At 41.7% G+C, this 18258-nt stretch overlaps 2 protein-coding genes across 2 annotated transcripts; one reads left to right on the top strand and one right to left on the bottom strand.

Moving 5' to 3' along the window:
* Positions 1-1891: 1891 nt before the first annotated feature.
* hoxa13a (homeobox A13a) lies at positions 1892-4448 on the bottom strand. Its single transcript, XM_080485661.1, has 2 exons — positions 3697-4448; positions 1892-3297 (listed from the first exon to the last, which is right to left on the bottom strand). Exons 1-2 carry the CDS (start codon positions 4346-4348, stop codon positions 3050-3052), a joined length of 900 nt encoding a protein of 299 aa, XP_080341787.1. The 5' UTR covers positions 4349-4448; the 3' UTR covers positions 1892-3049.
* Positions 4449-12875: 8427 nt separating this feature from the next.
* evx1 (even-skipped homeobox 1) lies at positions 12876-16796 on the top strand. Its single transcript, XM_080485770.1, has 3 exons — positions 12876-13632; positions 14577-14812; positions 15183-16796. Exons 1-3 carry the CDS (start codon positions 13272-13274, stop codon positions 15696-15698), a joined length of 1113 nt encoding a protein of 370 aa, XP_080341896.1. The 5' UTR covers positions 12876-13271; the 3' UTR covers positions 15699-16796.
* The last annotated feature ends 1462 nt before the right edge of the window (positions 16797-18258 follow it).

The following is an 18258-nucleotide window of genomic DNA, read 5'->3' on the forward strand; positions in this document are numbered from 1 at the left end:
TCCCTTTGGACTCAGTGATGCACCAAGCAGTCAGACATTATTGTTTCCCCCCTATCGCCGAGTCCGTTGTTACACACGTGTGTGTCCCATCAAATACCAAGTCAAGCAGTTTAGGACTCGATCATGGTGACCTGACTTTTTTATTATTCTTTTAATCTTTGTTCTGACCAGTGATTTGGACGCGTGTGCGTCACGAAAACCAGGATATTGCCCTTATCTCTATTTATAACAATACATTTCCTCCATGGATTTGTTTGTTTTTTAAAACATCTCGTGGAAGAACGCAACAAAGTCATGATAGGCATCTAAGGGAATGTGTTTAGAAATTTAAAGATAAAAATAACATTTAACAACAATAAATACTGTTACAGTTAGGTTACTATATACCAATATAATAAAAAAAATGTTATTATAATAATAATAATAATAATAATAATAATAATAATAATAATAATGATAAGTTCATCATTTTAATTATACACATTGTTAAACGTGTATTGAGCGTCACGCGAACTTTTAAACGTTCAGCCTTAATTAAAATGAAAAAGATATCTTAATGATAACGCTTGATGCGATAATATTTACTAAAAGAGACGGAACCTGTTACATTACCAAGTTAATCGGTGGTACGGGTGGAGTTCTGCTACGTCAGCTGGGCTTATGTGAATTTGGACGGATTGGGTTTCACCTCTGATATTTGACTGCCACTAAGGCTGAATCATGTCACGCAGCTACACCGAGAAAACGAGGTGGGTTTTTTTGGTCGCAGGTGCATTATATTTTGATGCCCAGCAATTCGGTATTACATGTGAGAGCAAAAGGGAGTTTACGCACTCTGCTGAGGGATACTTCTGTAGAGAACAGTATCTTCTTTATTTTTTTAAATTATTAATTCCAACATGTCCGGAATTAAAGCTTAAACTCACTTGAGAATAGATGCCATTTTTAATATCACTACATGACACATTTCCATGCAAGCCATCGCTATAAATACATCCGAAAACGCACCAAATTACGGTTGACTACAGTTGAGTCGCAACATGTGAAACAAATTAGATTTGATAATTTTCAACATTTTGTAAGTTTTTTCTCTCTATAGGTATATAATTTCCAGAAAATAACATTGTGAATCTGTGATGTATATTTTGGGAGTGGAATTACGTTGTATTGTATATAACAAAATGACAGAGGTAAAAATCTCAATTGAAAACAAAAAATACCAACTTACCCTTGATCCGTTCAAGCGAAATGTAAGTTGAGTGTGTTTTCTTTATCTACTACTTTGGAATAACTGTTCATTTGCAATATGGATCTGTTTCTCACCACTGTGGAAAAGCAAAATTGTGTAAATAACAAATAAAAGAAGATTTTGAATGGAGTGTTTTTGATTTTGAGTAAAATCAAAAAGTATAAATTAAATATATATTTGACGTGATCACTTATAGCCTTCACAACTTCACAAATAAACAGCATTTTTACGGTAGTTTTCAGCTGTTTGCGCTACACCGTTCATGAATATGTATATCAAACAGCTATGTTTCTTGTGCTACACACAGAATTAAACAGTATTGGCGCGCATTTTAAACAAGTAGGGCAAAAACGACGCAGAGATCAAAATCATGAATTACAGAAACATTTCACACAATTTGAATTTTTTTAGTTCGAGGGGGAAAACATTATTGTATTCTTAAATAGTCGTCAGATTTACTACAGCGCCTCAAAAAATAGTCGTTCTTCAAACATTTCCGTCATATAATCACTCAAAAATTCTTTCATGCGTTGTAAATATACAAGTTAAAAAATGTCATGCTCATGTTACATTATTGTTATTATTATTATTATTATTATTATTATTATTATTATTATTATTATTATTATTATTATTATTATTGGGCCTTTAATTCGGTTGCCTATTGGACCCTTTACGCAAAGTAGTCACTAGATGGCGGTGTCGGCCTATATTTCTTCAAAGGCCTTGTCTGACTGAGACGTTTCCATTTTCCCAAGGGCCAAAATAGTCCACAGCACTATCTCGAGGGTTGGATTTCTAAGCTTAATCACTATATTGTATTTATGTGAAATATTTGCAATAATTCATGGAAAGCCACTACAAGACATCCTTTTAATATATTGCGTAGCAAGCGTGGAACAGGGGTTCAGTCCCGCAGGTGAAGTTGATTTGTATTTAGTTGTTTATAAAGTAATATGACTGGGCTGTCAAAAGGACAAAAAAGTCACTAATTTGGATAAAGATACATATCGTGTTGGAGCAGAGTTTTAACGCCGACAGATTGGACTCAAACACAGCCTGGATATCATGCCGGAATTTACTCTTATACTTATATACAACCACATGGATGCGCACACAATATAAAAGCTATTTATATGAACACATTTATCCCGGACGATTATCTAAGCATTATAATAAGAATTGCGCCACGGACTGGATATGGATGAGAGCACGGATTCATATGATAGCACTAAACTTCATACAGGCTAAGCATGTGAGTAGGTTTCAAAAGGAAGTCGGGACTGATTAATATTTAACATTCCCAAGGTCCAAATCCATAACACGGCCACTTCCTCGCGAATCTTCCTTTTATCACTCTCATAAAGCTGGAGATAAAGGTGTAGCTCGGTGGCGCATGCCTCTATCAACCGAGGTCAGTTTCCCTCATTAGAGAGTGAGATTTGCCAAAAAAAAACAAAAAAAAAACCAAAAAAATAACAATAGTAATCACACACACTGCTGCTATAGTTGTCCTTTTTTTCTTCCACTTCAGTCCCTAAATAATATTAAACCACATTCGGCAGGATATGAGGGGTTAGGCATTCACAGGCCCCGGATAATTCATTTCAGGAGCTCCGGGAAGTCGTTTGCCTACATATGAATCAGTCAGGAAGGAGTTGGTTCTTCTAATCCATGTGTCCAAACGCGTGCGTGTTGGTGAGTGTATATAGATGTGCGTGTAGCAGTTTATCTCCCACAGATTGCGTCCATGATATAAAAAAAAAAAAAAAAAAAAAAAACACCCCAAAAAAAAAACAACTAGCTGATAGTTTTCAGTTTGTGGACAATTTTCTTCTCCTTTACGCGTCTGTTTTGGAACCATATAGTGACCTGTCTCTCAGACAGATTAGTCTGGGCAGATATCCTTCTTCTTTTGTCCTTTGTGATAAATTTATTAGCCGCGTACTCGCGCTCGAGTTCCTTCAGTTGCACCTTGGTGTATGGCACGCGCTTCTTTCTTCCACGTCGATAAGAGCCGGAGTCTCCTCCGGCATGAGACACTGCGTCTGAGGGGAAACAGGCAAAACGAGCTGTCAATAGCTGCCTCTCAACATGTGGCTCCGTGGAAAAGTCATTCTCAGAATAAAATTTTCATTCCAATGACAATAATCAAAACCTCATTTAATTAAGAGGTACATTCCCGCCTCCTTTAGAAATAACATATTAAAAGAATTACTGTGGGGAAACAATCCTTCAAAAAGTAGATTCACACCAGACATCATAACAATTCATATTACCTTTTGTATTTTCTCAACAGCGCAAAAAACTAATCAGTCTCTGTATTGTTGCATAACATTCATGCGAATAACATTTTATTCAGTATTTCTTCTGCTGTGCGCCCTCACGCTTTTGCGTAAAACAACCCAGTCTGGTCAAGTGTGTATTCGGGGGGATGTATAGCCTACCTGGTAAAGAGGACACCCACATGTGTCCAGGCTGAGGCTGCTCCTTGGCGCAGTAAACCTGACCGTTCCAGGCGTTGGGAGCGAGAGTCCACGGCTGGTAGCTCTCCATAGGCAGCAGGGACTCGTGCCTGGCCTCTGACGGCGCGCTGATAGTTGGCACCACCGGGACATCCAGGTAACTGGGAACAGGTTGATATGGACCCGAGGGGTACGTTGGATAAAAAGCGAATTCCTTTGCCCTCGAAGTGAAATCATCGCCCGAGGCGGACGTGTCCATGTATTTCTCCCCATATGCGGAGGGGGGCTGCGTTCCGCAAGACTTTATGCTGCTGTGATGCGACATTCTGGTTGGATAACCGAAGTATCCATATGGCAAGGACGCGCTGGATGAATTCTGAGCTGCAGAGCAAGGGCTGCACTGCTTCACTGGTTCTCCCATACCGGAGGTGTGAACGTCGTTTGCCGAGTAACCCGAGCTCGGTGCCAGGGACGCGGGGTGCGCCATCAGATTCCTGCACTGGTTCGCAGCAAAGTTGCCACCAGCAAATCCCTCCATGTTCTTGCTCACTTCGTCGGAACCACCGCCGTTGTCGTAGAGGAACATCACCGACGGGTCGACCCAGCGAGGACGGAGGAGCAGTGACGTTGTCATAGCACGGCATCCAACATTGAAGCTTCTGCCTCTTATTTAAAAAGCTCTGAGACTGAGAAAAGGAGATACTGGTTCTCAGAGAGTAAAGCCACTCTGACGCGTTCGGGAGCGCAGAGGTTGCGCTGTTATTGGCCCAGACACAGTCACGTGACCATCCTATGCAAAAGTGACGGTAAACACCACCAGATAATTAAATGGAGAAAAATGCGGCGAAGTAAGGTGACCTACTATCAAGGGATTTTGCTTTTGTCATTTCTGCTTTAAGTAAAATAGATGTTAAACAATCATTTAAAAAAAAACATGCACCAGGATTGAGATTGTTTTATTTATATAGTTTGTATCATGTTTCAAATGTCAAATATGTCTAATGTTGAAAATAAATGGTTCCTTTTAATACAAAGCACATATTGGTGTCGTTTACAGTAAAGCGATAATCATTTTGAAACAAATGGTCATGTCTCAGGTAGTTAGATATGATAAATACGCACATATCGTATGGGCTTTACGCACGCATACTGACTAGTCTTTGTCTGTCTGACTCGCGGTATGTCTTGGATGATATCACACAGCCTTTATCAAAAGGTGAATCCATGCATTTAAACATAAATCGTGAGGCTTCAGGTTGTAGTATTGCAGCATTGCATGAGATCCGCAATGAATCGAACACATTTCTGTCGCCCGCTGATGCACAACATGCGCCGTGCAGCGCACCATAAGTGTAACGTGTGCTTTCTGCGCGTTATCGTGATGGCATGTAGAAGCTATTTAGTAAAATATGAGACTGTATGTGGGTCGAGGAATTTAAATAAAGCAGGAACACATTTCCAGGTACACAAACACACAAAAGGCCTTTAATATATATATTTTTTTATAGCAATTAAAGGCAACAAAAAGTAAAAACACTGATCTAACACTATGTTCTAAGTGAATAATCCAGACGCTTGATTTCGAACGTGTTTACAAAATGTAAAGACAGAAAACAGCCCCCCGCTTGGCAGTGTGCGCCTGTTATACATAGGAGGTAGACGCGGCTGGAGGCCAAGGTCAAGTTGAAAGTTGCTGTCTAGCCATCCAGCCTGTCGGACTATTCAGGCTTTGAAGGGACCGTCTGAGCTCTTGAAAAGAAAAGAGCGGAAGAGGGGTGAGAATTCCTGTCCCAATGAAAGCTATTGGAGGACATTAACTTTTACTATCATTTTGTTTTCTCCACCGTTTACTCTCCCAAACTAGTCTTTGGCCGCTTCTCTTTGGATGGTTGGTTATTTTTTGAATCAGAGCGATGGGAATAATAATAGAAGCAAAAAAGAATGCTGTCGTTTTGGACAACTTTGTGTGTGTGTGTGTGTGTGTGTGTGTGTGTGTGTGTGTGTGTGTGTGTGTGTGTGTGTGTGTGTGTGTGTGTGTGTGTGTGTGTGTGTGTGTGTGTGTGTGTGTGTCTGGCCTGCTGGTTTGTGTTTACGACCAGTGGCACCTCGTCTATTCTGTGCTGAGGAATATGGACTTAGTGGAGCTTTCACTGGATTTGTAAGGCCACTTCGAAAATCCAGCGAACTGTTTTGGTCGAATAGTGGCTTATTGTACTGGCACGAATAAACAACTAACAGGCTCCCATTTCATGTACACCCCGATAGTGAATGCTTGCGATTGGTTTCCTGCCGGCATATGTTTGTAATCTAAACAATGCAGAAGATTCCTGGCTCTCATTTGGTGTGTCAAATGTAATCAATAAAATATTAAATCTCAACTCAAAAATTTGCTTCAAATCCAAACACAAGTCCGCGGCGCTATACAGGGTTTAAATCATTGTTTATAAAGACATAGAGAAATTGATTTTCATGCTGGATTGTTTTTGAATGGTGAGTTGTGGGGTTTTTGCACTAAAACACACACATGAACAGTAAACAGCGACGATTTCACTTTAAAGGAAGCCACAGACAAAGGTGGAAGCGAGAAGAAATGGTGAAGTACTTGATGTTTTGTCATCGGGGGAGGTGCTTAATGTCTGTTGAATATAATGGAAAAGAGAGTCAGCGTTTGGGACATGTTTGAGTTTTAAAGTATTTAGCAGGTGGTCAATTATTATCTGAATAAGAGGTCGATCAAAGGATTAGATATCATGTAAAAAAAAAATTACTTTAGAGATTTTTTTTTATTACAGTTACTGGTAGTAGTTCAACAGTATAAGCAAATTGTTTCCGCAACTTCTTTTGCGTTGCAAAAAAAATCCATACATTTTCATTAATCCACGATAATTGTTATATTTTTTCAGTTTTAATGAAATCACTTAACAATATAACTTTTACGGTTTCTCTGGTTTACAATTAAACCCGGTGTGGTGAGGCTGTGTGAACCTAACTATCCAAGGCCAGGCAAGACATGAAGTGATTTATTACAAACTATGCACAGTAGTCGCATTTTGTCTTGAAGATATGATACAAGAAAGTCTAAGTAATGAAATCAGTCAGCAACATCATGCAGCAATAACTGTGTAACTGTGAGTCATGGTACAAGGCCCAACCTGTTTTCTTCTGCCTTTTGGCGTTTTCGACAACGACGATAACTCAGGATTCAATATAGACACAGTTACATTAATCATTAACCTTATCACTGGATTTAGATCTAATTTTATATACCAAGTTATAAATAATATATATTTACTCTAATGCCACAGAAAGCGTCTTTTCTTTGGTGTCTGTTTTACGCAGGTCCAGTGCTTTCATTCCCTGTGTTACAGTCCTGCAGTAACAGCGGCCCTGCGTCCCCGCCAAGGTGGCCGTCGGCACACACATGTGGTCAGTCCAGACATGAGACATCTGAAAGTACAATGAACGAGGACTGCAAGGAGGGGCGTTCGCCCGCCAAGATGAACAATGCTCCATGGGAATTTATTTATCAATGCGCAAGAGAAAACCTTCAGTGGAAATGACTAATTGTTTGTTTAACCTTGAAAGTGTATGTTTTTGTATTGCATGGCATTGTGTGGGACAGAAGGGTAAAAATAGGTGGCTGGTGTGTTTTCAGACGATTTTTTTCTAAGTGACACAGCAGATACACTGAAGTAAATTGAAATTCTCCGTTTCATATGGACCTATGACCCATCTAAAATATTCCAGAAAGAGCCCCAGACTCGACTTTGAGACTTGGCAGCGGAGCTTGGAGGGTTTTCTCTGAGGTCATTATCAAGGCTCAACCCCTTGTTTGTACTGGCATCCAAATTACGCAGCCAGAGGAAGAAAGAGCACATTTATTCTACGGCCTCTACGCCTGGAGCCTGTATAGAGTAGGGGAATGTCGATATAAAGTTATGCTCAACTATAAATTTCTATTCCTTCAAAACATCCATTTGAGGATAAAACGACCTACTTGGAGCACGCATTCAAATGTTAGGCTTGTTGATGACACGTGTTTAAAGTCGATTGCTGTCAAAAAGCTGTCAAAACATAACAGCCAATATGTTTTTGTGGTCAAAGCAGGGAACCACAGGGCGGTCACACACTTGACTTTTCCATATTTTCTGGACGGTGGCCTGCGGTGCGATTATGAAGTATTGCATAAAAACTAACATGAGGCGTTGACCCACTTTATTTTCGGACGCACAGGCTCTTGGAAGGAAAGAAGAAGAAAAAAAAAGCACGCAGGCTTCTGCATTTAAGTGGAAAGCTGCACTGAAAAAAGTGTAACTTCATGTGTGCTTTTTGACTGACACTTTCGGCCTCTTTCAGTTTATACGACTGAAGTCTTCAACAGCTATGGCCTGAATGCTGCGCGTGAAATCATTTATTGGCAAAGAGCAACCTCAGGAAATATGAAGGTCTGCATTTTTTTCACTGAAGATTCAGTCAGCTCAACATCTATATTAGTTTTTCATGGAAGAGGACATTAGTTTTAACGGCAAGGAAGTCGTCGGGTCTGCAATATAAATATCATTTTTGGGTTCCATAACGCGCTCAAAAGGTTTTGTCCGTGTGTAAGGCAGGCTGTCGAGAAAAGTAAAATAATTCACTGTTATTATTATTATTATTATTATTATTATTATTATTATTATTATTATTATTATTATTGTTGTTGTTGTTGTTGTTGTGTTCATTTTCATTTTCATTTTCATTTTCTTGGATCTTTTGCAGCGCTCTGTCATAAGGCCGCTAAAATTTAATATATTTCTTCGTCAGGTCAGACAAGCTTGAAAACAGTGAATAACACAAGTTCAAAGAAAATTAGAAAAGCGTACACCTGTTACATATCAGCAGATGATTTCCCAAATGCTTTATTTCAGTAGATCAATGAATATACAACGCACATTTAAAGTTTTAGTTCTCTAACTTACTCTGAAAGACTCATATTTAACTCAAGCACTGCAGACGAGCAAGTTGTATATTATTTATATATAAGGTTTACATAGTACATTTGCATCGCTTGATTCAGTTATTTGAAGAAAAAAACTGTTCCGAATAAACATGTTGGAAAAAGTTTGTCGATTAACATTAATTGAATTAAACTCGTTTTTTAACGCGATTTTTTGCCTAAGACAAACTCAGAAACCACATTAAACACAATTTCACTTTGTGTGTACAAAATTACGCATATAATCGGTGCAAAAGTAACGCAAAACGAACACTTTTTGATCTGCATTTGACTGACATCTACTTTCTATGTTGGTTCACCGAGGTAAAATTTGCAATTTCACAAAAATTTATGCTGAAGGTGGAAGAGCTGCGTTTAAAACAATTCGTCTTCCTTCGTTGTAAGGGCTATTTGTAACACAAATACATTAAAATAATGCACATGTGAATGATTATTGCGATCACAACTCTTTGAAACTGCCTCTCAAAATAAATATGAACTGAAATTCCAATTTATTTCAGACTAGTAGCAACAATGACAGGCACAAAGAAAATAGTGGGACGAAGCTTTAGAGAGGAACTGATGACAGCAACGTTCTTTACAAATAATAATAATTTAGAAAAAACTCTTTGCGACGAGTCAGACTTGTAAATATCACCTTTCCGGGAGATGCAGGGACACACAGGGCAGTCTAAAGAATGGCAGACGCTCTTGAAACGCTGGGGCTTTGCACCTGGTGTGTTGCTACCGCCATTCCCCATAATGTTCTCCTATTTAATTGGGTAACACAGGCCTGATAAGCCCTTTCGTGTCACAGCGCATGGTTTGCAGGACGGACCTGGGTAGAGCGATAAAAGAGGGTCTTACAGCGCAGAGATTTCCAGCTGTATAGTCATCAGGACTCGTTTTGCTCCAAGGTCAGCGAGTTAACTCTCTGGTAGCTGCGTCATCCTGTTTCAAGGCCAAGTTGAAGCAACGGAGACGGGAGGGGCCACCATAATGAAGGAGAGGCTTGGATTTTATTCTCTCCCAGGTTCCGAGCGTGAAACGCTGAGCGCCCCAGTCAGCTCCAAACCGAACATGCACCATCGCGCCGAACTCTGTAAGGCGCTCAAGTCTTTCCAGCTAAAAGCAAACATTTTGGCAGATCCGCACCTCAAGGGCCCTGGGTTGGATTACATGCATACTGCGCAGGCTCCATGGTCAAGTTCAAGTTGCGCTGGCTAGTAAAACTGGGGGGCGCATTCTGCAGTGTCTACCGCGGGGGGCGCTCCCCCTCTTTGATCTTCCCACGCTAAACTAGACACTGAAGCAGGGCCACGGTGCAATCCATTTTTGCACTTCTGCAGTTAAAAGGCTGTAGGATTTGCAAAATGGTGTGTGTTAAATAAATAAAAGTGCTGAGTGATTTCATCGTGCAATTAAGAAAAAGAGGCATACTCTATCATCAGCACATTTTCCAAACCCATCCGGTGGCCTTCACTATCTAAAACACACACAATATAAATGACACTACTGTAAACGCGCAAGGTCATGGTTGCGCAAAACGTTCTTCGAGCGTTATCTCAGGGAGATCACAAGATCCCATCTGCCCCGGCCACGACCCATTGCATAAGCTTTCTAAGCAGCCAGGCAATGGGATCTTTGCCATCTTTGGGTGCTTTGCTAAAATTGCACTATAACCCATCCTTATAGAGTTCAAAGCAGCAAACAGAACTCCTCTCCCATAATTGTGGGACATTTTTCAGCGTACAAAAGAATCTCCTCATGCGTTCTCGGATGCGATCCAGCTAAAGCAACAATTTTAGGAATACTTTGCCACACAAGGTATAAAAACAGCATCAATTAAAATCCATTGAGGAAGAGATTCGTTTAAAGTTATGACGTGCATTCAATACCATATACCAGTCATAAAAGTGGCCTATCTGTGGCTTCTGTGCGACAAAGAACCGAAATCAAAACAAATTCTTTTTTGTCTTTTCCTTCCGGACTCGATAGGACATTTATAGTTGGACTGAGACGTCCCTCTGTTACTTTGTGGCTAACAATTTGCAGACTGATGTTCCACTCACATCCGCTCCGTGTCGATACTCCCAGTCCTGCCTCTGCAACTAATACTCCCCATTATAATAATCTTAAGGCCAGTTCAATAAATCACACTCATTAGCGAAAAAGACAGTGGCTCTGGAAACAATATGAGACCATCTTTGCTATTGAGACTCTAAATGTATTGTGGGTAGAGACAAAAGGGGCTGTCTGTTGAAATAAACTCAACACAACAGATCACACTTGTAGAGGTTAAATATACCACCACTATCAACAACTTGTATTTTCTGTATGGTTGCAATTTTACTTTCAAAGATATTTTAATGCATTTGATTGTGCTTTTTTTTTTTTAGATGATTGTTACTGATGTGTCAGTGTTAATCATGTGCCTGCATTGCCATACATTTCTGATCTGTTATTGCCATAAAGTTATCTCAGAACGACAGAGAAGAGTGAGCGAGAGAGAGAGAGAGAGAGAGAGAGAGAGAGAGAGAGAGAGAGAGAGAGAGAGAGAGAGAGAGAGAGAGAGCGATCACCTCTTTTTTTCTCTTTGCAAAGCAGATGAAAGAGTCGAGGGAGAAAGCCAAAAGAATTTCCCTCACTCCTTCTGCGCCTTCGGGCTGGGCTGGGCTGAGCTGGGGGAGGGGGCGGCTGCTGCTCCAGGCCTTTTCCCTTTTTCGGACAGGCGAGGGCGCACAAGGACAGCGGAGGCTGCAGGAGCCCCATCGTCTGAAAGCCACCCTCTCCTCTTTCCCTGTGTGAGACCATGTGACAGACAGCCTCTCTGAACCGCATCATCCAGCATCGTGCCTGATGTACAAAGACCGATTGGAGATCAGTTCACAAACGTCGCTCCTTTAGGATGATGTCAGGTTCATGGTGTAACCTAAATTCGATTGTTATCGGAAGAGACAAAGGCTGAACATATTCAAAAAGAAAACTATAAAACATGTATTCTAAGACGCACCCTGTTTTGTTAAAAAAAAAAAAAATGCACTTGATTTGAGGGACGAAACTCTCCTAGTCTGACTCAGACTTCAAAAAACACAATTTGTAAAGTGTATAAAGTGGCTTTATTATTGTCAGGGTGCCGGAAAGGACTTCCGCTTGAAGAGGTATTGGAGCCCCAAAGTTATCCAGTGGACATATTGCGTACTGCATGCATCAGTTTAATTAAGACTGTAAAGAAACTGCAGGAGATGCTTAGAATAAAGGTCTGTTTTTCATGGAGGGAAAATAATGAAGCTCCAAATAAAGCAGCTTTGCAGGCAGAGAGCCAAACATTTGATTATATCTAACTACATACAGAATGAAATCCATAATTTGTTTTTGTCATCATTCAATAACACGATTCAATGAAATTACATAGATTTGACTGGTTTCTTGTTTTTGTGCTCGGGTTGTGTCATCCGAAGAAAAATCAAAATGTGGATCACATGATCCGCTGTGATGAACCCGGAGGAGAGCAACCGAAAAGCAAAACTAACCATTTTATTCTGAACATATATCATACATGTGTATGCGGCTTTTATAACTAATCCAGGTACCAGAGATGAATTGAGGGCCAGAACAGGTTCTTTGGTCCAAATCCACGTTAATCCTGCGAGATGGGCTCTTATCTCAACTTTGACCACAAGACTTGACCTTTAAAGACTTCACTTGACTCCACTTGAGATGAGGAGAAGAGTTGAATGAGGGGTGGGAACAGAGGAAGGGGCTAAAACCGAAATAAGTCATTTTGCATAATGTTGGTATTATTCACAACAAAATATTCTTCACAATCCTTTAAAAAAACGGTTGAAATCGAGATGATTTTGATCCTGTAACGTGAATTTTGAATGCGCATCAAAGCTTTGCAACCCAGACAGAATGGAATAATAATTAAATCATATTTCATTGGCAGACACATAAAGAGACAGTCTGAATGGATTGATGCTGTTTCTTGTTTTGCCCTCTGACACCCCCCCCACCCCCACCCCCACCCCCTCTTCTCCATCTCCTTCTGTTTACCCATACATCCAATCAATGTGTGTCGTCATCAGGGGGGGACCATCATGACGACTGGCCTATTAAGAATGACAGCTCTGGAGAAAGAGAGAGAGAGGGTAAATGGTGATCCCTCCCAGAGCTCCCTCTCCGCACTCCGGAGCGCTCTTCTGTCAGGGTCAGACCGGATTCAATCCCCTCTTTTTCCAGAAGCCTCTCCTCCTCATTCGGACACAATCTCCCACCCACCTCCATCGCCATCTCCAACACACACACACACACAAACACACACATACACACACACGCTCTCTCTCTCTCTCTCTCTCTCTCTCTCTCTCTCTCTCTCTCTCTCTCTCACACACACACACGCACACACACACACACTCTCTCTCTCTCTCTCACACACACACACACACACACACATACACACATATACACACACACACACCCCTCCAACCTGAGAATCATCGCATTGGTTTTGACGGCTCGCACTCTCCCGCGAAGTCGAGAGAGATTTTTTTTTATTTTATTTTTTTAAGTCGCGCCTGTGATGGAAAGCAGAGAGGAGATGGTGATGCTGGCTGAGGGAGGTCAGCACGCCAAGAACGGCTCTAATTTGTCGGAAGCCATCGGGAGCCCCGTGAGGGAACCGCAGGGGAAGCACAGGGGCTGTCTGAGCCCCGGAGCTGCTGCGCCCTACTCCCGGGACCGGAGCGATCTAGCGGCGGAGGAAAGCGCACGGAAGAATATGTGCGCCGATGTGAGACACGTTGGCTCATCTTCCTCCGGAGACAGACGGCGGGCTGACCATCCTCATAAAGACGGCAGCAGCTCAGACACCGAGTCGGACTTCTATGAGGAAATTGATGTCAGCTGCACGCCTGAGAGCATGGACTACCCGACATCCAAAGGTGAGGCTGGCTCCAGGTTTTCTTGACATCGGATGCTCGTTTTCAATGAAGTTGATTGAATGACAAACGCACAGACATGTCGCTCAAAATGCCACTTACTAGAAAAAGAACCACCCCAAAATCTTGTGCATCTAAAAACAAACAATGAACTATTTTCAATAAGACGCAGTTTAAGATGAGCAGCAAGATAAATACAGTATGACTGCAGTGTGCTGCACAGCTGTTAGGTTCAGTGACCACTGAGGTGACACCCACACTCCAATCAGACATTTCCATCACAGGCTTTCACAGTGTGTTTCACCTAATCTGCAGGTCTCCATGTTTTCTGCATGACGAGATCGAAGATTTAAATAGAAAAAAAAAATAGGAGGAAAATTAGGACTCAAAAGGCAACAAAAAGAATAATAATCTGGTGACTCTTTCTGTCAGAGGAAGAAGACTCGAACATAGTTACGAGGGATACAATTCCCTCTAAAATTACACAAATATAAACATGATTTGTAAATGTTTTTGTCTTCAGTAGGATTGCAGGCAGAAAAACGAATAACAATCATGCACTAATCAATCAAAATTAATAATGTGCATCTTCACAGTACGTTTACTGTGTGAAATTATCATTTTAAAAAGAGCAGCTGAAAATTAATACACTGAAGACTGAGCTGTCAGTTGAAATAATTTCTCTCTGAGATTAATAAAGTATTCTATTCTATTCTATTCTATTCTACACAAGAATAGGGCCTAGGAAGGAAAAATACGGTATCTTGTTAAAATAACACAGCAAATTAGCTTGTTTTCCGTTAACACCTATTTAAAAATTCTAATATTTAATTGAATGCTCAACGAAATCAATTCAAACGCTTATATTTTCACCAATATTAATTGTGTGAATAAGCTTCACTCCCTATTCTGTTAATCTGACGGATTATTTTTCCTCATTGGTTCAGGTCGAAATGGGGATTCTCCGAGTCACCCGAGTGACACCGGTGCTGACCCGGGTCGGACGGTCCCGGGTCAGGGCTCTCTGTCCTACTCAGCGGACCAGATCCGTCGGTACCGGACAGCCTTCACCCGGGAGCAGATCGCACGGCTGGAGAAGGAGTTTTACCGAGAGAACTACGTGTCCAGGCCGCGGAGATGCGAGCTCGCTGCCGCCCTGAATCTCCCTGAAACCACCATTAAAGTAAGATGTTATCAGGGAGGAGAGAGGCAGAATCACAGGCCCCTGGGGTATAAATGTAACATCATATTTCCTGAGCGAGTGTTTGCGAAATCGCTGTGCTGCAATGAAATTTTACCCCTAATCAATGATTTCTAAAGGAAATGAGTTGGCAATGTGGTGAAATAGCACATACAGTTGGACAAATAGATGTAACCTGCTATCATTATTGGAATTTTAATTTATTTCGTCTAAAATATATATTAAACCAAACCCAAATTTGGGTATGCTCACAAGGAAAAACTCCCCCGCTGAGTGATTTCCACAAGAGCTCCTGTTTGTCCACATCAAAGGGCTTGAGGTTAATGTTTGACCCGGTGTGTCTCCGTCTCAGGTGTGGTTTCAGAACCGCAGGATGAAGGACAAGCGCCAGCGTCTGGCCATGACGTGGCCTCACCCCGCCGACCCCGCTTTCTACACCTACATGATGAGCCACGCGGCGGCCACCGGGAACCTGCCCTACCCCTTCCCATCCCACCTGCCGCTGCCCTACTACTCCCACCTGGGTGTCGGGGCCGGTTCGGCTCCTGCTGCCACCCCCTTCTCCAACCCCCTGCGCTCCCTTGACAGTTTCCGGATGTTGTCTCATCCTTACCAGAGGCCGGAGCTCCTGTGCGCCTTTAGACACCCTTCTTTGTATCCCGGCCCCACTCACGGCCTTGGCCCCGGGGGGAGTCCCTGCTCCTGCCTGGCCTGTCACTCCAGTCAGACCACCAGGCCATCCGGCTCGGACTTCACCTGCTCCCCAACAAGCAGAACTGACGCTTTTGTCACTTTCACGCCCTCGGTGCTCAGCAAACCCTCATCTGTGACATTAGACCAGAGGGAAGAAGTGCCTCTGACCAGATAAAACCAAAACAAACCCACTCTCCTATATATAAAGCCTTCGCCATAAGCTTTTTAACCCAAACATATAATATGATCAGGACTCAAGCCGCATGAAGATGTAGTCAAGTAGACAGTAAAAGCTACAGTTTCTACAGTTCTTCAGCCACGCGACGCACAACAAGATTCTCCATTTCTGAAAAAAGCGGCTGCCAATACGGAGCCAGGACAGTGGACTGAAATATGACTGCATGGACATAAAACCAAACTAGATTTTTAGAAGATTCATTTGAGAGAAGTGGGGGACACCGGGAGAAACGATTAAATCTCCTTGATGGATGACGTTTAATGTTTTGTTTTTTTTAATCATCATTTTCTTTGTTTGTCTTTACGCGTCCGAATCAGCCTACATGTTAGTTACCGGAGAAGGATGCTTTCCATCTCTGTTTTTAACAAGGGGATTTGTTAACAGACTGCGGCCGTCTCATTACCGACAGCTCCCCACGCTGGGGCCCATCGCGGCGGCCCAGGCCCAAATGTGCACATGCTGGTAAAATTAGTAAGTGATGTATATGTACGACCCGGTGAATTTTGAGTGTTGAATTAATGATAATACCAGGAAGGGATCGTTGCTGGCAAAAGGTAACAAGGCGCCAGGGGAGCGGATTACAACAGCTCGCACGGTTTGGAGAAGGGGAGGGAGGGGAGCAGAGGAAGAAAGACCCAGAAGAGGATTGAGAGGACAATCAAAATCGAAGAAAAAAAAAAAAAGAAAAACATTCTGAGCATTTTCAAGCCCATCAAACAATATTCTGCTTTTCCCCATGACGGCATAACAAATAGGAATGATATCTGATTAAAATGTGATCAAATTATGCAAATAGGCCTATTTTAAATACGAGTTTTCCCCCCCCACCGGTATAAAGGCATTCCGCGAAGAAGAAGGACTAACAAGAGACTGGTTAAATTTCTTATTTTACTTTACTTTACTGTTGCATTTCGTTTTATGTTTGGGACATTATTCTTGTCTAATTTGCAATAAATACTGTTAAAGAATAAATGGAAGAAATGAAGTGTTTGTGAAAGAGGGCTCATGGGATTTTATTGTTACTTTAATTCACTGAAAAAAAGAATAAAACGAATTTAAACAAAGTTTCGTTCTTATTTTCGATTTATTTTTTTTACTTGGGTTGATTTTCGTTCAGCCTGGCAGGCTAAGCTGTTAAAGATCTCCAATACTCTCAATTCTTCTACCAGCATCAGCCCACCCCCGCTGCAATAATAACACTAATTTTGTTCTCAAGTGGTCGCTGTCAAAACACCAGAGTGTGCCCCCATATTTCCTGATGGGACCGCGAGATTGACCGTGACAGCTAAGTGGTCCCAGGGCTCGGTTAACGCCACTCATATTTTTTCCTCCGCGATCCACTTAATGGACACGGCAGAATTAGTTGTGTTGGAAGATATTGGAAATGCAAAGAGATCGATCATTCAGAAAGGACCGCCAGCAATCAGTGAGATCTTAATTGGCCGCGTTTGACCCGGGCCGCGCAAATTAAAAGAGTTTCTGTTCGTAATAGGATTGGCGAGGTGCTGCGTCCCAGAGAGGGACGTCACAAATAACCGTTTAAACGGAGTTTTTACGTCGCTGATGAGAAATTATGTTAATATAGTGTGGAGAAATGTCTGGTCATTCAGTTTGGGCCTTTAAAAACCACGTTGGGGTAAAATTGGCCAAATGCGTAAAAGTTATAATCTAACAAGCGACAACCTTATTTTCAAACACGCCTAAATTTTTGGATGAACTACCATCCTCTACCTTTTAATCTGAACGGATTCTAAATGCAGAACTGCTTATTCTCCTTAGTCAACACGAAATATAGAAATAATTAAACACCTAGCCATATATACCAAAACAAAGTCATTAGTTTTCACCATTTTGTGCGTTTTTTTAAAGTTAAATAATATGGTCCTAATCAGACAGTCTTGCACCCTCAAAACAGGCACCGACGAGCTCCCAACACCACCACCCCCACCACCCCGCACACGCGCTTGATTGATGGCCTTATTAACTGGAGTTCTTGTAAGTGTGACCAAGCTGATTAAAATGCATATGTTTGGAATAATACACCGTTTAAGCCTCCTGGGTCGGGGCAAAACTACAAGGCAGATTTATGTAAACTATCAGCCGGTGTCTTTAAGCCTGATAGAGACACAGGTCATGCAGGCAAATGGTTCTGGTTTCAGCGTAATAAAACTGTGCCATAAAATAAAGATGAACGCACGAGACTGGTAGAATATCCAAAAGGTGTGGTCTCTCAACAAAAAGATGTCACGATTTTTCGTGGCAGGTTTTTTTTTTTTTTTTTTTAAAGCAGACTGGAAAACTTGGAGCTGATCGGTTACACGGGAGCTGCAGCATTATACAATCATCTTCTAAACCCGCGTCACACTGTGCCAGAATGACACATTAAAGTGAGGCAAATTACAACCACATTTACTCAGCCATGCATATGGATCCCAATCTCTTCTCACTGCATAAACTACACGGCTGAATCCTCAGTGGCCTAATCCAGCATCAACAA

This window comes from Lipophrys pholis, assembly GCF_963383615.2.
Source record: "Lipophrys pholis genome assembly, chromosome: 17".
Taxonomy (NCBI): domain Eukaryota; kingdom Metazoa; phylum Chordata; class Actinopteri; order Blenniiformes; family Blenniidae; genus Lipophrys; species Lipophrys pholis.